Source organism: Symphalangus syndactylus, chromosome 7 (genome assembly GCF_028878055.3).
Source record: "Symphalangus syndactylus isolate Jambi chromosome 7, NHGRI_mSymSyn1-v2.1_pri, whole genome shotgun sequence".
Taxonomy (NCBI): Eukaryota; Metazoa; Chordata; class Mammalia; order Primates; family Hylobatidae; genus Symphalangus; species Symphalangus syndactylus.
Window position 1 is genome coordinate 16,942,637 of NC_072429.2, and position 16,878 is coordinate 16,959,514.

The 16,878-nt window shown below is 41.2% G+C and overlaps 1 protein-coding gene across 5 annotated transcripts in view; it reads right to left on the bottom strand.

Annotated features, from left to right (window-relative positions):
- Nucleotides 1-16,878, bottom strand: part of DOCK2 (dedicator of cytokinesis 2) — a 445,548-nt gene that overhangs the window by 304,347 nt on the left and 124,323 nt on the right. For all 5 annotated transcript variants that reach the window (XM_055285285.2, XM_063642612.1, XM_055285286.2 and 2 more), the window contains one exon: nucleotides 16,275-16,381. In XM_055285285.2, the coding sequence (XP_055141260.1) occupies nucleotides 16,275-16,381 (107 nt within the window). The remainder of the gene's footprint in view (nucleotides 1-16,274; nucleotides 16,382-16,878) is intronic.

A 16,878-nucleotide genomic window follows, 5' to 3' on the forward strand; every position in this document is an offset into this window, starting at 1 on the left:
CTTTAGCCGGAGCTGTAATTAGAGTCTCATTTGCCTTTGGATAATTGGCTCCCCTCTCCACTGTGGCGTCTGGTTCCATGTGGGCAGTCTCTCCAGCCTGGATGGTGGCATGCTCAGCAAATCTACTTTGGCTGCCTAGGGCTAATGAGGGCTGTCAGTGTGGTCGCATTTAAGTCCTTCGTATTGCAGGGAACATCCACACACAGACACACCCCCTGCCATCAAGGATAACGGCGGAGTTGTGAAAACATGTCCCTCCCGAATTGGCTCATGTTACTCCAACTCCTTAACTAGAGGACAACACAGTCTGCTCCATGCTGAGTCTATCACACAGGCAGGAAGCAAAGTCCTGTGTGTGTGTGCACGCGCCTTTGTGTTTGAAAAGGAGGGAGAAGGGAGAGTCAAAACCTGGCAAGTTTGGGTGAGACTCACGTCCAGTGGTAAACAAATAATAAGCAAAGAGGACAATGATTTGTCTATTAAGGCTATGAATTCCAGGAAGTTTTTCTAGCATACAATGAAATGAACCTAAATGTCCTTAAAGAAGAAAATATTAAAATTGGTTGTATTAGTCCATTCTCATGCCGCTATAAAGAAATACCCGAGACTGGGTAATTTATAAAGGAAAGACATTTAACTGACTCACAGTTCCGCATTGCTGGGGAGGCCTCAGAAAACTTACAATCATGGCGGAAGGCAAAGGAGAAGCAAGCACCTTTTTCACAGGGCAGCAGGACGAAGTGAGAACGCGTGGCGAGCAAAGGGGGAAACCTCTTATAAAGCTATCAGATCTCATGAGAACAGCATGGGGAAAACTGCCGCCGTGATTCAATTATCTTCACCTGGTTCCACCCTTGACATGTGGGGGTTATTATAATTCAAGGTCAGATTGGGTCAGGGGCGCAGAGCTAAGCCATAAAATTGACTATAGCCAGTGTCCTTCAAAGAGTCCTGTGAAGCCCTTAAAAATAGAATGGGAAAATGTTCCTAATAATTCTCAGAAAAGAAATCAGATTACAGAGCATGTAAAACAAGATCCCAATTATATAAAATATATGGTACAGGCCAAGTGTGGTGGCTCACACTTGTTATCCCAACAGTTTGGGAGGCTGAAGTGGAAGAATTGCTTGAGGCTAGGAATTCAAGACCAGCCTGGGCAATGTAGTGGGACCCTGTCTCTATAAAAAATATTTTGAAATTAGCTAGCCATGGTGATGTGTGCCTGCATTCCTAGCTACTTAGAAGGCTGAGGTGAGAGGATTGCTTGAGCCCAGAAGGTTAAGGTTGCAGTGAGCTATGATCATGCCACTGCAATCTAGACTGGGCAACAGAGTGAGACATATATATATATATATATATATATATACGTGTATATATATGTATATATGTATATACGGGTATATATATGTATATATGTATATATGGGTATATATATGTATATATGTATATATGTATATATGTGTGTGTGTGTGTGTGTGTATATATATATATATATATATATACACACACACACACACACACATATATACATATATACATATATACATATATATACCCATATATACATATATACATATATATACCCGTATATACATATATACATATATATACACGTATATACATATATATACACGTATATACACGTATATACATATATATACACGTATATACACGTATATACATATATATACACATATATACACATATATACATATATACACATATATATACATATATACATATATACACATATATACATATATACATATATACACATATATATGATATGATTCATATCATATCATACATATGATACAAAAGAGAGGAAGAACAAACCATGGTTTCCTCTAAATCATGAGATCATGGACATTTTCTGCATTTCCAAATGTCTTACAATTAACTCACGATATTTTGATAATCCTAACTTTCATAAAGAATAAATGCCATTTTTCCCATCTCTGGGCCAGCATCTCCAGAAGCATGCCTAGTAGAGGTCTCGGTGTGGTCCAAGGCCCCCGTTAGCAAGGGAGCACACCAGGCAAGGAGGAATGCCAAGCGCTGCTGAGGCTGAGAAGCAGGTGTCTCGCAGCTGAGACACTCCAAGATCTCCCACAGGCTGTCGTCCAGAGAGGGCCCGTGTCACATACACTGGCCTTTCATGTTCAGCTGACACCCTGCCTTCTTCATAAAACTGTCCCCAGTGTTCCAACAGCCCTGTTTCCACTGAATTCTGGCAATAGTCATTCTTATAGGGTTATTTATAAACATAACTTATAAGTTATCATATTTATAATTCTATAAAACTTTATTATAAAATCTATTTATAATAAATTTATGAAAACCTTATAAATTTATTAAAACTCTATAAACACTATATTTGCACCAGAGACTGTTATTCTGGGTCCATCTGTAGGTTTTGTTTGTCTTCTATATCATTTAAAAATAAATCAGCAGGTCTCCACTTGGGAGACTTATCTCAAAAAAAAGAAAAAAGAAAGAGAGAGAGACTATCAAGCAGCACTGAGTCTGCATGTTGACATGGCCCTGCCTCACTGCCGTCCTGTTTACCCATGGCACAGACTCTGCCCCAGTCCTCACCAATCCCTACAGTCTCTCCTCCCAGAGCTGAGTGGCCATTGATTTCTGTCACTCTTGCTTCCTGAGTAGCAAAGAAACATTTCACTGTACACTTGTCTCTGTCACACACAGGCATATGGCTGGGCGTGGTGGCTCATGCCTGTAATCCCAACACTTTGGGAGGCCGAAGTGGGCAGATCACCTGACGTCAGAAGTTCGAGCCCAGCTTGGTCAACATGGTGAAACACTGTCTCTACTAGAAATACAAAAAATTAGCCAGGGATGGTGGCTCATGCCTGTTATCCCAGCTACTCGGGAGGCTGAGGAAAGAGAATCGCTTGAACCTGGGAGGCGGAGGCTGCAGTGAGCCAAGATTGTGCCACCACACTCCAGCCTGGGCAACAGAATGAGACTCTGTCTCAAAAGAAAACAACAACAACAGCAAAAAAACAGTCGTGGGGATATGGATGACTAACCAGATGGGACTGTGTCTTAGGGAGGAAAATGAAAGAAATCAGATTTCTTTGTGAAGTAAAGAAGGTTCCCACACGTTTAATAGGCAAGTAGAAAATCTGAGTTGTAAAAATACAAGTGAAGGTGACATTAGGACTACCTATTCAAAAAGGAATGATTATCTTAGCAAATCTCATAATAACTATGACCCTGCCCCTTCACTCATTTATATTACCTGCCCAGCATGTGTGAGCTCAAATTTAAAGAGAACTTTGGGTAAGTATTTTCTTCTCCAATCGTAAGCTCCTGGGGACAGAAATTCTTCTGTTCCAGAAGTCACCCAGCACAGTAGTTCAGCATGTGCTGGGGAATCAGACAGACCCCGGTTGGAATGGTGTCTCTGCTGTTACTTGGTGTGTAACTACTGGCAAATTTTAAAACCTCCTTAACTGGCAAGTTTTTAAACTTCCTTATCAGTTTCCTCACCTGTTAAATGGGAATAGTGATACCTATATTTTACAGGGATGTCATGATAATTAAATGAGTTAATTATTTTGGGCCTGGCACAAAATAATGGTTAAATAAGTGGTGGCCGTACATTACTTATTACTGTATTTTGTTAATAGTCCCCACAGTACAGTGCTGCCACAGTTTTAGATTTTTAATAAATATTACTTGAACTGAAATGGTTCTGCAGCTGATTTGCAATTCAACTGTATTGTAGTCTTCAGGAAATTTCCTTCTATTCTAAGAAGATGTTGGGGAAAAATAACCTAGCAAAATCAAATTTCAACAGATCAACATAAAAGTCTCAGGACACTTGTATTAGCCCATTTTCTTACTGCTGACAAAGACATACCCAAGACTGGGTAATTTATAAAGAAAAAGAGGTTTAATGGACTCACAGTTCTATGTGGCTGGGGAGGTCTCACAATAACGGCAGAAGGCAAAAGGCATGTCTTACATGATTGCAGGCAAGAGGGAGGAGAACCAATCGAAAGGGGTTTCCCCTTATAAAACCATCAGATCTCGTGAGACTTATTCACTACCATGAGAACAGTATAAGGGAAACTGCCCCCATGATTCAATTATCTCCCACCAGGTCCCACCCATAACACGTGGGAATTATGGGAGCTCCAATTCAAGATGAGATTTGGGTGGGGACACACCCAAACCATATAAACATTCTAAAACTCCACCTCAGCATAATGGGAATCATTCATGATTGCAATTTCACAGTGAAAACAAAATTTTGGAGTAAATGCATAAACTTATAAAGATTTATATAAATGCCCTCATTATGTATGCTTCTATTAATGCAAAGAATCATTCCAAAACTAGATAAGAATCCCATGGAATGTAGATTGAAAGGTATGAGAACAGAGTGATTTTGTTGTTCTCTATTTTTAATGAGGTAAATTACATACATACACCTATCCACACACACACACAAACACGAAAAGTTTATTGAGTTTATTTACATTGCTATTAAAGAAGTGATCTGGAATTTTTTTCTCCCCCAATTAAATGGTAGTTCATAATGCCATTGAAAACTGCTATTCTAAGTATTTTTGGAAGTTCAAGAGGGATTTTTTTCCTTGATTGTATGACAATGTTTTTTTAACTTCAGTGCACCCCACCCCCAACAGACACTTTCATAAATCTCTCTTGGACTTGTTCTGCAGCACATTAAATCACTGTCTTCTCTGATTCTGGATCTGAAGGTTTCTTTCTGAGAATGAAGTCTGCAATCCGTCACATCAGAACGGGAAGAGAGGATGTGAGGGAGAGCCCCTTCTCAGATCTCCAGAGTGTGGAAGGGACGTTTTGCTGCTGGCTATGGCTTTGTAACACTGCAGTTGAAATGGGCAAAGTGGGCTCCTCACTTGAAGATCTTTGATGCCTCTAAATGCTCTGATGAGAAAAAACTTGTCCTCAAAATCAATGGTACTTTCTTGAAGAAATGAAACGCTCCAGCACGTGAGGCGTTGTTAATGACCAGCTGTGTAACCTTGAATGCATCATGCAATGGCCCTCCATTCACTTAAGATTCTACAAAATGGCCTCATCCCTTGCCCCCAGCTCAGGCAGGATGCTGAGACATACTGGGGGAATGCTTCTCAATACTTCTCAATATAGTATTCAGAGAATATTTTTCAATGGGAAGAGGAGGGTTTTTAAGGCACTAAATGGTATGTGAAAAAGATTCAGAATTATTATCACTGTGAATCAGAGGATGACTTTATGACTTTTTTAAAACATAGATTTTCATTGTTGGTGGAACACTACAAAATCTTGTTCAGTGTCATCATTTACAGGTTAAGGGACTTGCCCAAGATCTCACAACTGTGCACTAAATGAGATAATATACCTAACTGTTTAGCACAGTGCCAGTGCATAACAAGCAGTTGATAAACATCAGTTGCTGTTGCAACTGCTGATGTTGTTGTTACTATGATTCAGGTCTCCTCACTCCCAGTTCAGTGCTGTTATTATCAGATACAAAAAGAAACTACAGGAAGGTAGCTCTATGAGCCCAAGCAATTTCTTACCATAAGGAAAATTATTTCTTTCATAATTGAGAAAGTGCAAGCTGAGAGAAGGTAAGTGCTATGCCTTGGCACATAATTCCCAGGATGCTAACATCACACTGAAGACTAATTCAGGGGCTTGACTGGAGGAGGAGAGGCTACTCCTTTTTCCTAATCCTTCAGCTCTCAGAAGCAATAGCACAGAGAACCTGCATGTTGTGGACCAGAGATTGAATCCAGTCTACAGCAACCGCGTCCTCAGCACAAGAGATTGAATCTAGGCTATAGCAAATCAGCCCACAGCCTGTAGGAAACAGCAATGTCCTGAAAATGCAAAATGACACTGGCATGGAGAAAGGAGAAACTGTCCAGCAGATGAAGCTGGGAAAGAGGTGTGGTCAAATGGGAAAAAAAAAACAAAAATAAAAGACAAAAATCAGATTCCTACTCACACTATATATAAAACATAAACTCTGTAGATAAAGGATTTATGTATCAAAACTAAAATTGTAGAATTCTTAGTAAAAATAATGAACATTTTTCAGACTTCAGGATTGAGAAAGATTTCTTAACGCGCACACAAAAATTTGACTAACAAAATGAGTGATTTGATTGTGTTAAAATTAAGAACTTTTGCTCATGAAAATGCATCTTAAATAAAAAGACAAGATATAAACTGGGAGAAGACATTCACAATACATAAAATCAGCAAAAGGTAAGTAGAAAGAATATCTTAAATATCCTATAGATCAATAAGAAAAATACCACCAATCTGATAGAAAAACAGACAAAAGGCCGGGTGAGGTGGCTTACGCCTGTAATCCCAGCACTTTGGGAGGCCAAGGCAGAGGAATCACAAGGTCAGGAGTTCAAGACCAGCCTGACCAACATGGTGAACCCTATCTCTACTAAAAATACAAAAATTAGCCAGGCGTGGTGGTGCACACCTGTAATCCCAGCTACTCAGGAAGCTGAGGCAGGAGAACCTGGGAGGCAGAGGTTGCAGTGAGCCGAGATCGTGCCACTGCACTCCACCAGCCTGGGCGACAGAGTGAGACTCCATCTAAAAAAAAAAAAAGAAAAGAAAAAGAAAACAGTCAAAAGACATGAACAGACATAGCAAAGAAACAAAACACGAGTGGCAAAGAAAACAGAAGAAAAGATTTTCAGCATTACTGGTGATCAAGGAAATGCAACTGAAGACAGTGACATAGTCTACGCCCATTTTAGTGGCAAAGATTAAAAAGTAGGGCAATATCCAGTGTTGAAGAGACTGTGGCTACACAGGTCCACTTCGGCATTGCTGGTGGGAGTGTAAATTGGTACAACCACCTTTGGAAAAGAGTGTTCACTATCTCCTAAAGATTCTGATCCCTTATGGCCAAGCAAATCTACTAGTAGTTCTATCCCCAAAGGAGACTCTTGAACATTTACAACAAGAGACATGTACAAGAATGTTCTTAGCAGCAGTGCTTACAATAGAAGAAACACTGAAACAACCCAACGCCTGAAATTGAAAGCATGAATGAACAAATTATGGCTTATTCACACAATGGAATTTCCTACAGTCATCAAAACAATGAACTCCAGCAATCAGTAATATAGATGATTCCTAGTTTAATGTTAAGTTAAAAAAAATAAATTCATTCAAATTATCGACAGTTCAATACACTTTTCATAAAGTTAAAATAACAAAAAAATACTAGGAATATATATAAATGCAATACAACTGCATGAAAAGGAAAGCAGTGGAATGATTAACAACAGATTCAAGAGGCTGGGTGCAATGGCTCATGCTTGTAATCTCAGTGCTTTGAGAGGCCAAGGCAGAAGGATCACTTAAGCCCAGGGGTTTGAGACCAGCCTGGGGAATGTAGGGAGACTCTATTTCTACAAAGTTTTTTTTTTTTTTTTAATTCACCAAACGTGGTGGCATGTCCCTGTAGTCCTAGCTACTCACAAGCTGAAGAAGGAGGATTGCTCACGGTTACAATGAGCTATGACTGTGCCACTGTGCTTCAGCCTGGGTGACAAAGCAAAACTCTATCTCAAAAAAAAAAAAAAAAAAAAGACTCAAGAATGTGGTTACCTTAGGTGGGGAAAGGCAGTCATGTGCTTACATGTAAGTGATTAACTTCCTAGCTTTTGTTCTGTTTGGTGAGTGCATGGATGCTTCATTTGTTATTAAAAATAATGAATAGAACATTTAAATAAATAAAAGCATGTCTTGTGTGGATCAATAATAAGATGCATTTTGAATTAATGGCCAGGACTGCTCCAGCTCTGTACAATTGAGGTCTGGTCTTTTCCTTTTCTTAAAGGGACATTGGCCATTGAGTAATGGTGAATTTTACCACCAAGATCCACAGACCAGCCTCTGAGAGCTGGTATCAGTAAGACCAGGCACATAAACATGTATATAGACCAGGAACGTAAATAAAACAAAACTTACAACTTCCCTTATTCTTAAGGAGTTCATTCCATCAGTATAGACAGTCCCATAAACAGAGAATGCTAGAATGATACGTCAAGTGCCATGATGGAAGTTTGCACTCTGCAATGGGGGGGCCATGTCCTTGCCCACACTGCTTTCCTTTCCCTCCTCAGGCTCCTGGAGCTGTGCCTCCCATTTGAGAGAGGTCAAGGGCCACTTGCATCCAAAGCCCCTTGGTGGGCTGATACCATGCACATCCCTGGCCTCCTCCCCAGATATTCAGTTAGAATCTTTGGAGTAGGGTTCAGGATTCTGCATTTTTAGCAAACTCCTCAGGGACATCTAAGCTTTGAGGTTAGATGCATTGTTTTGCCCCCTTTAGGAATCGGGGTAATATCTGCAATGTATTCAACCCTCTACTTTCACATCTTTCCCCATTCATCAGGTACCCTGGCAGCCATTCTGTTTCTACCATCCCAGGGACAGAGATGAGGACAGCCTCCTCAGAAAGGAAGGCAATAGGATGGAGAGGAAGGGTCAGCTGCCCCTTCACCTGGCATTGAGACCCAAAGCCACAAAATGTGTGTGTACCAACATCCCCTCTGGGGCTAAAGTCTCAAAGGGAGTCATTTCAGATAAACTGAGGGAAACGTCAAAACCTGTGCCTTTCTTCCCCTTCCTATTTGAGTTCCTAGGAGGGTGGGGACTGTTTGAGTCAGAAAGACTGGTTAAATCTAGAACCATAAGATACCATGTATTGAAATTTTTAAGTTGCCGCAGCACAAAGTAGAGACTCAAAAAGAAGATTAAATTAGATTAAAAACAAAAAGAAGCAGCTTCATTCTCTTTGCACAGAGATCATGGTGCAGAAGTTTGCAAACTCGCCACAATTGTATCCACATTGCTTCCCCAGGGACTAAGTATTGAATGGAATTGAGCCAAAACGCCTGAGACATCAGGGAGGACTTACTGCAGGCTTGAGGTCTACTTTGGTTCTTAAAGGGATGCTTAGGGGTTGCCTGTTGAGCATGGCTAGGGGTTGAGGTAGGGAATGGGAGGCAGTAGAAGATATTCCAGGCACTATATGCAATGAACTGAATTTTGCAAGGGCATGTAAGGTACAAAGAGAGATGACAGCCCCACTATGAGGCTAGAGCACATCCTGAGAGACAGACGCTTTGTTCTCCTAACTGCCTTTTCCTTCCGAACAGTCTCAGAAGCAGAGCCTCATGTCAACATTCCAAGTCTTGGGCAGCCTGCTAATACCCCGGCTTGCTGCAGGGAAGCTGTGCCCTGAGAAGCCACAGGTGACACAGCAACTGCTGGCAGCAAGAGTCTCATCCCCCTCCCACACAAGGGTCCCTGTGCACACCTGTCAGAGTTCATGTAGAGCCTGGCATTTGGAACAGGAGTTGGGAGCGGGGAATGGAAATAAACAAATCCTTCAGGAGGAATGGTGAGGCACTTGTTCTCACACGGAGAAGGAAGCATTATCAAGTCACTACACCGCCATTTTCTCCTTTTTAGTCCTCATAAGAATAAAGCATAGTATAGTGAGAAAAAGGTGGCTTCTGTTATTCAAATGACTTGCACTCAGAATCAGCTCCAGCACTTAACTACCTGTGAGCCGCAGAGACAGCGCTTATCAAATATTGCATGTGCGTGTGCTTCGTTTACATCCCAGATTCTCTGGCGTTAGCACATGTGATGTGCCCTGGCCAATGGACTGTGGGTGGAACTGGCGGGTGTCACTTCCAGGCCAAGGTCATTAAGAGCCACTGTGCTCTTTCCTTCCCTTCTTATCTTTCCTGCTACAGGGAGGCCACACGCACCAGCTGGCACAACTTCAGGAGGGACAAAAGGCATATGACCTTCAACAGACTTTGCAAAGGAAAGAAATAAACCTTTCCATTATCAAACCACTGAGATTTGGAGATTAATTTGTAACCCTAGCATCACATAGTTCAAAATATTAATACCCTAATACATTGTGTAATATTTGATCTCACTGGAATGAAAATTACTTAACTTTCTAGGCCATTAGGTTTTTGTAAAAACTTACTATATATTTATGCTGTATATAATACCTGATACAGAGCTGGCATTTGACAAATATTAAGTCTCTCCCTTTAAGTTGCTGTTGATGTCATTACTATTGTTATGGTTAGTACTGTTATACAACGGACAAAATAGATGCATTTTAATAAGCAGCAACTGGGTCTCTGGCACTCTGCTAGTTGTTTTTCATAAGTTATCGCATTTCTGTAGCTAACGAAGCTACAGCTCAGAGAGGTTACTTGTTCAAAGGAACACAGCTAGTATGCAATCAAGCCAGGATCCAAAATAAGGATATCCTGAATCAAAGGTCTCTTATTCTATGACACTCCTATTTTCAAGTTTTTCAAATTTTTTAGACATGGAACCCGAGGCTCAGAGATGTTACATAAGATCACCAAAGTAATAACCACTAGAATAAAATCAAAAGTTGACAAGTGGGACCTAATTAAACTAAAGAGCAAAAGCAACTATCAACAGAGTAAACAGAAGACCTACAGAATGGGGGAAAGTATTTGCAAATGATGCATCTCACAAAGGTCTAATATCCAGAATCTAACGGACTTCAACAAATTAAGAAGCAAAAACAACAACCCCATTAAAAAGTGGGCAAAGGACATGAACAGACACTTCTTAAAAGAAGATATACATGCAGCCAACAAGCATATGAAAAAATGCTCAGCATCACTAGTCATTAGAGATATGCAAATCCAAACCACAATGAGATACCATCTCTCACCAGTCAAAATGGCTATTACGAAAAAGTCAAAAATTGGCCAAGCGCAGTGGCTCATGCCCATAATCCCAGCACTTTGGGAGGCCGAGGCAGGCAGATCACCAGAGGTCAGGAGTTTGAGATCAGCCTGGCCAGCATGGTGACACCCCATCTCTACTAAAATACAAAAGCCAGGCACAGTGGTGCACCTCCTAGCTACTTGGGAGGCTGAGGCAGGAGAATCACCTGAACCCAGGAGGTGGGGGTTGCAGTGAGCTGAGATCGCACCAATGCACTCCAGCCTGGGCGACAAGAGCAAAACTTGGTCTCAAAAAAATAAATAAATAAATATAAAAAGTCAAAAATTAACAGATTCTGGTGAGGTTTTGGTGAAAAGGGGATGCATATACACTGCTGGAGGGAATGTAAATTAGTTCAACCACCATGGAAAGCAGTTTGGAGATTTCTCAAAGTACTTAAAACAGAACTACCACTCGACCCAGGAGTCCCATTACTGGGTATATACATAAAGGAAAATAAATCATTCTACCATAAAGACATAAACATGCATAAACATATGCCTGTGTATGTTCATCACAGCTTTATTCACAATAGCAAAGACGTGGAATCAACCTAAACATGCGTTGATGGTGGACTGGATAAAGAAAATGTGGTACATATACATGATGAAATACTATGCAGCCATAAAAAAGATTAAAATCACATACTTTTGCAGAGCACTGATGAAACCAGAGTCCATTATTCTAAGCGAATTAACACACGAGCAGAAAATCAAATGCTGCATGTTCTCACTTATAAGTGAGAGCTAAACATTGAGTCCACGTGGATGCAAAGAAGGGAACAATAGACACTGGGGCCTACTTGAGGGTAGAGGGTGGGAGGAGGGTGAGAATCAATAAACTGCCTATCGGGTCTATTACCTGGGTGACAAAATTATCTGCACATGAAACCCCTGACATGAAATCAATTCATGTAACAAACCTGCACATGATCCTCATGAACCTGAAATAAAAGTTGAAAAGAAAAAAAAAGGTAGTAACTGCTAGAGTCAGAGGGTTGTTTATTCCCAGCCCAATGCTGCAGTGATATGATGATTAGAAAAGATATGGGCACAATTATTTCCATCCCTCTTTCCCCCAACCATTTTCCAGCCCCTTGTACACTGTGAATGCAGGACCCGGCATCTCCAGATACTGTGGGCAACAGATGAGAGGGAAGAAGGAAGCTATGCTTTAATAAAAGGGAAACTGGATGCTTTGCTCAAAGAACAGCTTCTCAATAAAGTTCCCAGTGAAAAAACCCACCAGCTGAAAATAAACATTGAAAGAGCTTCCAAATCTCTGTCAGGTGTCTGTCTGTCTCCCTCTCTCCCTCCCTCCCTCCCTCCCTCCCTCTCCCTCTCCCTCTCTCTCTCTCTCTCTCTCTCTCTCTCTTTCTGTCAGTCTCTCTGTGTGTTTGTTTTGGAAATTTGAAGAGAAATTTCTAGCAATGTGGATCCTAAAGCAGTTTACACTGAACCAGATGGTGCCTCTGATTAGCATCAGACTAAAAAGACACATTTCTTGGAGATGAGGTTCTCGTAGGGACAAATCTGTTTCAAAGGCACAGAGGGTTTGCTTTTCTTCTAGACTCCCCTTGGAGCTTTCTCCGGGCATATCTGTGCATCCTTTCTCCTGTCGTCACCACCATGCAGGTCTGAGCTTGTGTTGGAGAAGACAGCAAATTAGTGTTTGTAAGTTTCTTAGTTCTCCTCTCACTGAAGCCTGACATCCTCCACATGGAGCAAGACATTCAATGTGGGAACCTGGCTGGTGCTGACTCTTACTCCTGCAATTCCCAGGCTAACTAGCCACATGTGCCACTAATGCACCAGCAACCCAAGGAGACCCATTCTGTGACTATCCCCATTTTACAGATGCGGAAATTAAGACTTGCAAGGATTAAGTAATTTACTCAATATCACAGGTCAAATCAAAGTTGAGGCTAATTGCCTCCATAAAGAAAACAAGGAAAAAACTGTGTGGTGTGTGTGTGTGTGTGGTGTGTGTGTGTGTGTGTGTTAAAAGAGCCCTGAGAGGTAAATCATCAGACAGGATGGCTGTCAAGTGTCCAAACTATGTAACTATGTTGGAGCCTGTAGTAACACAAACAATGAAGTGAGAAATCACAAACATTTCACCTTGACCTCTACTTCTTCTAGGCATAGGTAACATGGCCCCTTTACAAAAACACTCTAGGGAAATAAAAATCGAAAACAGCAACAACAACAAAAAACACATTCAAAGTCAGAATGGAAAGCATGTACCAACCAAGGCCCTTTTATTCATTAGGTCCTGTGTTTCTCAGACCCTGAGGAAAACCATGTAGCTTAGGGTTATGTGCAACTATCAAACATTAAGGGACTCCCTTATTGCAAGGAATTTAAAGGTCAGCATGGAAATTGGGATCAGCAAGAAAAATAACCACAACACCAATAATAACAATTACTGCTTAGTATGAGACATTATGCTGAGCCCAGCGCTGTGTCAAGTACTTTAAATGCATCATCCATCTCATTAGCCCAGACGATCACCCTCTAAGACAGACGTTATTGTTCTTATTCCCATTTTACAGATGAGCTTACTGAGAATCAGAGAGGCTTAGAAAATTACCCATAGTCACATAGTCATGTAAAAAGCTGAACCAGGAATTAAACTCAGGTCTAGTGTGACCCAAGAACCACCGTCCTTAACCAGTAAACCCTTCTCCACCTTCTCCATAGGATCCTCCTGATGACAGGCCAATAGTCTGCCAAAATCTCAGAAAGTGCTTAAAAGCCTTCTGGCCCCTCCGCTTAATATCAATACAAATGTTCAAGGCTGTGAGTACAAGCAACTGTCACTGAAAATACTCCAGGCAATTTGCACATCTGGCAGTTAAATGAGTGCAGGCTCAAAGCAAATCATGTCCCCAAGGCACAGGACACTTCACAGGGAGAATAACAGGAGGAATTTCATTACTGCTCAAACTTGGCCAGAGGAATCACACTCACCTTATTTAAGGGTATAAAGAGAGACGCTCACCCAAGGGCAATGGACACCTAGTAAGCATAATGAATTCGGGTTTTATTCATTGGGGACTTGAGGATTTAAGAAAGGGGATGAGCTGAAGTTTCCCTTTGGGACTATTTTGGTAAGAGGGCTCACTTAGCAAACAGATGGTGGGAGAGGAGTTACCTTTCAGCTGTGAGTAAGGGCATACGACTTTCACATGTGAGCCGAGCATAGCTACACTAATTACACTTTGCCTCCTCTTTGAAATGGGTCCCCAAAGGACACTTTGTCTACCTCTAGTCTCTATGTATTTAAAGGTAAGAATTTTGCTTTCTTTTATAACTGTGTACAACGCCAGGGCTGGCCTTCTGTCAGTTAATATTAATCAGAGGGTTTTTACTAAATCTGAAACCCAGACACACAGCAGGACTGAGAAGCAGCAGCTGTCTAGCCTGCCCTGCCGTGATGCTAACCCTCAGAGGCCTCCTCCCAGCCCTGGAGATGTGGCTGCAGTAAAGGAATGACTCCGACTTCCAAGAGGCTGGAATTGACACCACATGTCCAGCCCAGGCCTGTGCTAGCACTCCATCCGGCCTCAATGCCAAGCTGGGCCCCTGACAATGACAGCAGCTCTGAACAATGAAGGAGAGCCAAGTAGCCCACGCCCTGCTGCCTGTGCCACACCATATGCGTAGCTAGAGTCGTCCTTGTCATGTCCCTAGGATGGGACTCAATTTTTCTCTGCGGTGGCACCACCTGAAATCCTGAGAGGGGCTTCCAGGGCAGGAAGGGGCAGACATATTTCAATGCTTTTGGGGTGAGGGCAATTTATTTGGAGGTGGAAATCAGAACTTTAAAACAACTGAAGTCTCACTTTAAAAAGGCACAGTAACACAAGAAGTGCAACAAGACTTACCAGGATTAGTCTCTGTAACCTTACAAAACCACCTGGCTCAAACAAACTACATATTTATTGGATGAATCTGTTGTCACACATCTGTCTAAAGGGTCAGGAAACCACACACATAAATATTAAAATCACAAGAACATTTTAATCTCCACATCCTCCTCCTACCCTTAACTCTGGGGATAGGATACAGACAGCAATTTTGGATGCACCATGTTAACCAGGCATTGGAAAAAAACATCTTTACAGTGAAGTGGTTCCTGAATATTTCTGTGATTACCAGGCAATTTGCATAAATATTCAGGCTTCACTCCCTGAATAAATTCCAGTTGGGTGATGGCTGATCCTCTGAATTCTAAGACCTTTTGTTTCTTGCACAGTTTGCTTCTCATTTTATTATTGACACCAGTGTGGATAGAGAAATTGAAAATTGGAAAGGTTGGGTCTTAGGATACAGAAAAAAGTACTGACCCTGAAAAGTCATTTCTTCACCCTTACAGATAAGAGTGAAGGAATGCAGTTTCTGAATAGGTCATTCTATTACATGGAGCAAAAGGCACGATCCATTTTGAAAATCTAGGCATGCAGAGCATTCCTCGAGATGAGGTAGAAGATGAATATGAGCTTCCGAATCCTGCCTGATCAAAGCTGGTGGAGCTATGGACATCTAGTTGACTGACCTTGAAAATAGGGAACTCTAACTCTTCTGCCAGTGGGGCCCAGTGGTGACCAGTTGAGGGTAAGCAGAAGCTCTGATCATAACTTCTGTGCAAATCCACTGTCATTCCATGATCTCCCAAAAATATATACCATTAAGCGAAGAAAGGCAAAGTGCAGAACAGTTACATACCATGCTACCATTTGCATGATAATAATAAAGACTATATAGCATATACATAATTGATTCCACATCCACAGAGTGCACCTAGAAGCAAACACAAGAAACTGGATATGCCTTTGCCACTGGAGAAGGGACTGGGAGTAGCCAAGCACAGGGTCTGGAGGGACCCTTTCCACATGGTACCCTTTCATACCTTTGCATTTTCATCCATGTAAATGCGTTACCTTTTCCAAAATAATTTACATTTTTCTAAAAACTTTAAAAAATGTTAATTCCTACTCAATTAGACCCTTTGAGCTAGGTCTCAGGAATTAGCATTTTAATAAGCTCTCCAGTTTATTCTTACACATTCAAAATTTTGAGAACTTCCCTGTGAAAGGCTCTTTCTACCAAACGGAAATTTATCCATTTCCCTTTGAGTTAAAGACAGCAATAATAAACCATACAGGGGAAAAAAAAAAAACCTCATTAAACTTTCTCAAGAGAAATAAACAATGCAACCTCAGCTTTCCTAAAATCAATTTAGATTCTGATATCTAAGTTGTCAGCTACTTTCTACTTTTTGCATTTATGCAGACCAAGGGAGTTGTGAGAAAAGAGATGTTATATAGTCACTGGACAGGTTGCCCTCTCCTGCCAAGCTTCCCCAAAATGATGTGGGGTTTATTGGCCACTTACCCCACCCCAGCAAGTGTGCTGTGTACTCACCTTGCTTCTTAAAGAGGTTGCTTTGGACTATCTCATTCATAGACTGTACTTTCTGCTTCTGGAGTTTCACAGGAGGGATGCAGGTGTAGAACTCATACAGGAGTTGGCTGAGGGCAGGAAAAATAGGAGCTGGTAGAGCAAGGTAGACCAATGTCTCCCACCTCATAGCACTTACAGTCCATCCCTGGACCTCTAGCTCTGGGAAACCCCCAAGTCCTGGCAGAGCATGAGGTGCAAGGTAAGCCTTTAGTAAAAATGTACAAGTTGTTCTTGGTATAGAATATTAGTAGCATTAAAAGAGACATAAAAATCTGAAAATACGAATAGCCCTGAGCAGTTACTGTGTACCAAGCACACACTTTGCATTTTGCATTCATTATGCCATGTAGACTTCATAACTCTATAAGCTATATACAATACTTATCCCAATTTTATAAGTTAGAAAGCTCAGGTTTAGAAAGGCTAACTTTTCTAAGGTTATGCAGCTAGGAAGTTAAAGAAACAAGAGTTCAAAACAAGGTTCTGACTTCATTATCATACCATTTTACTTACAAATGTTCTATGCTTGGTAATGCTTTATGATAAGTCTTAAAATCAAAAAGGT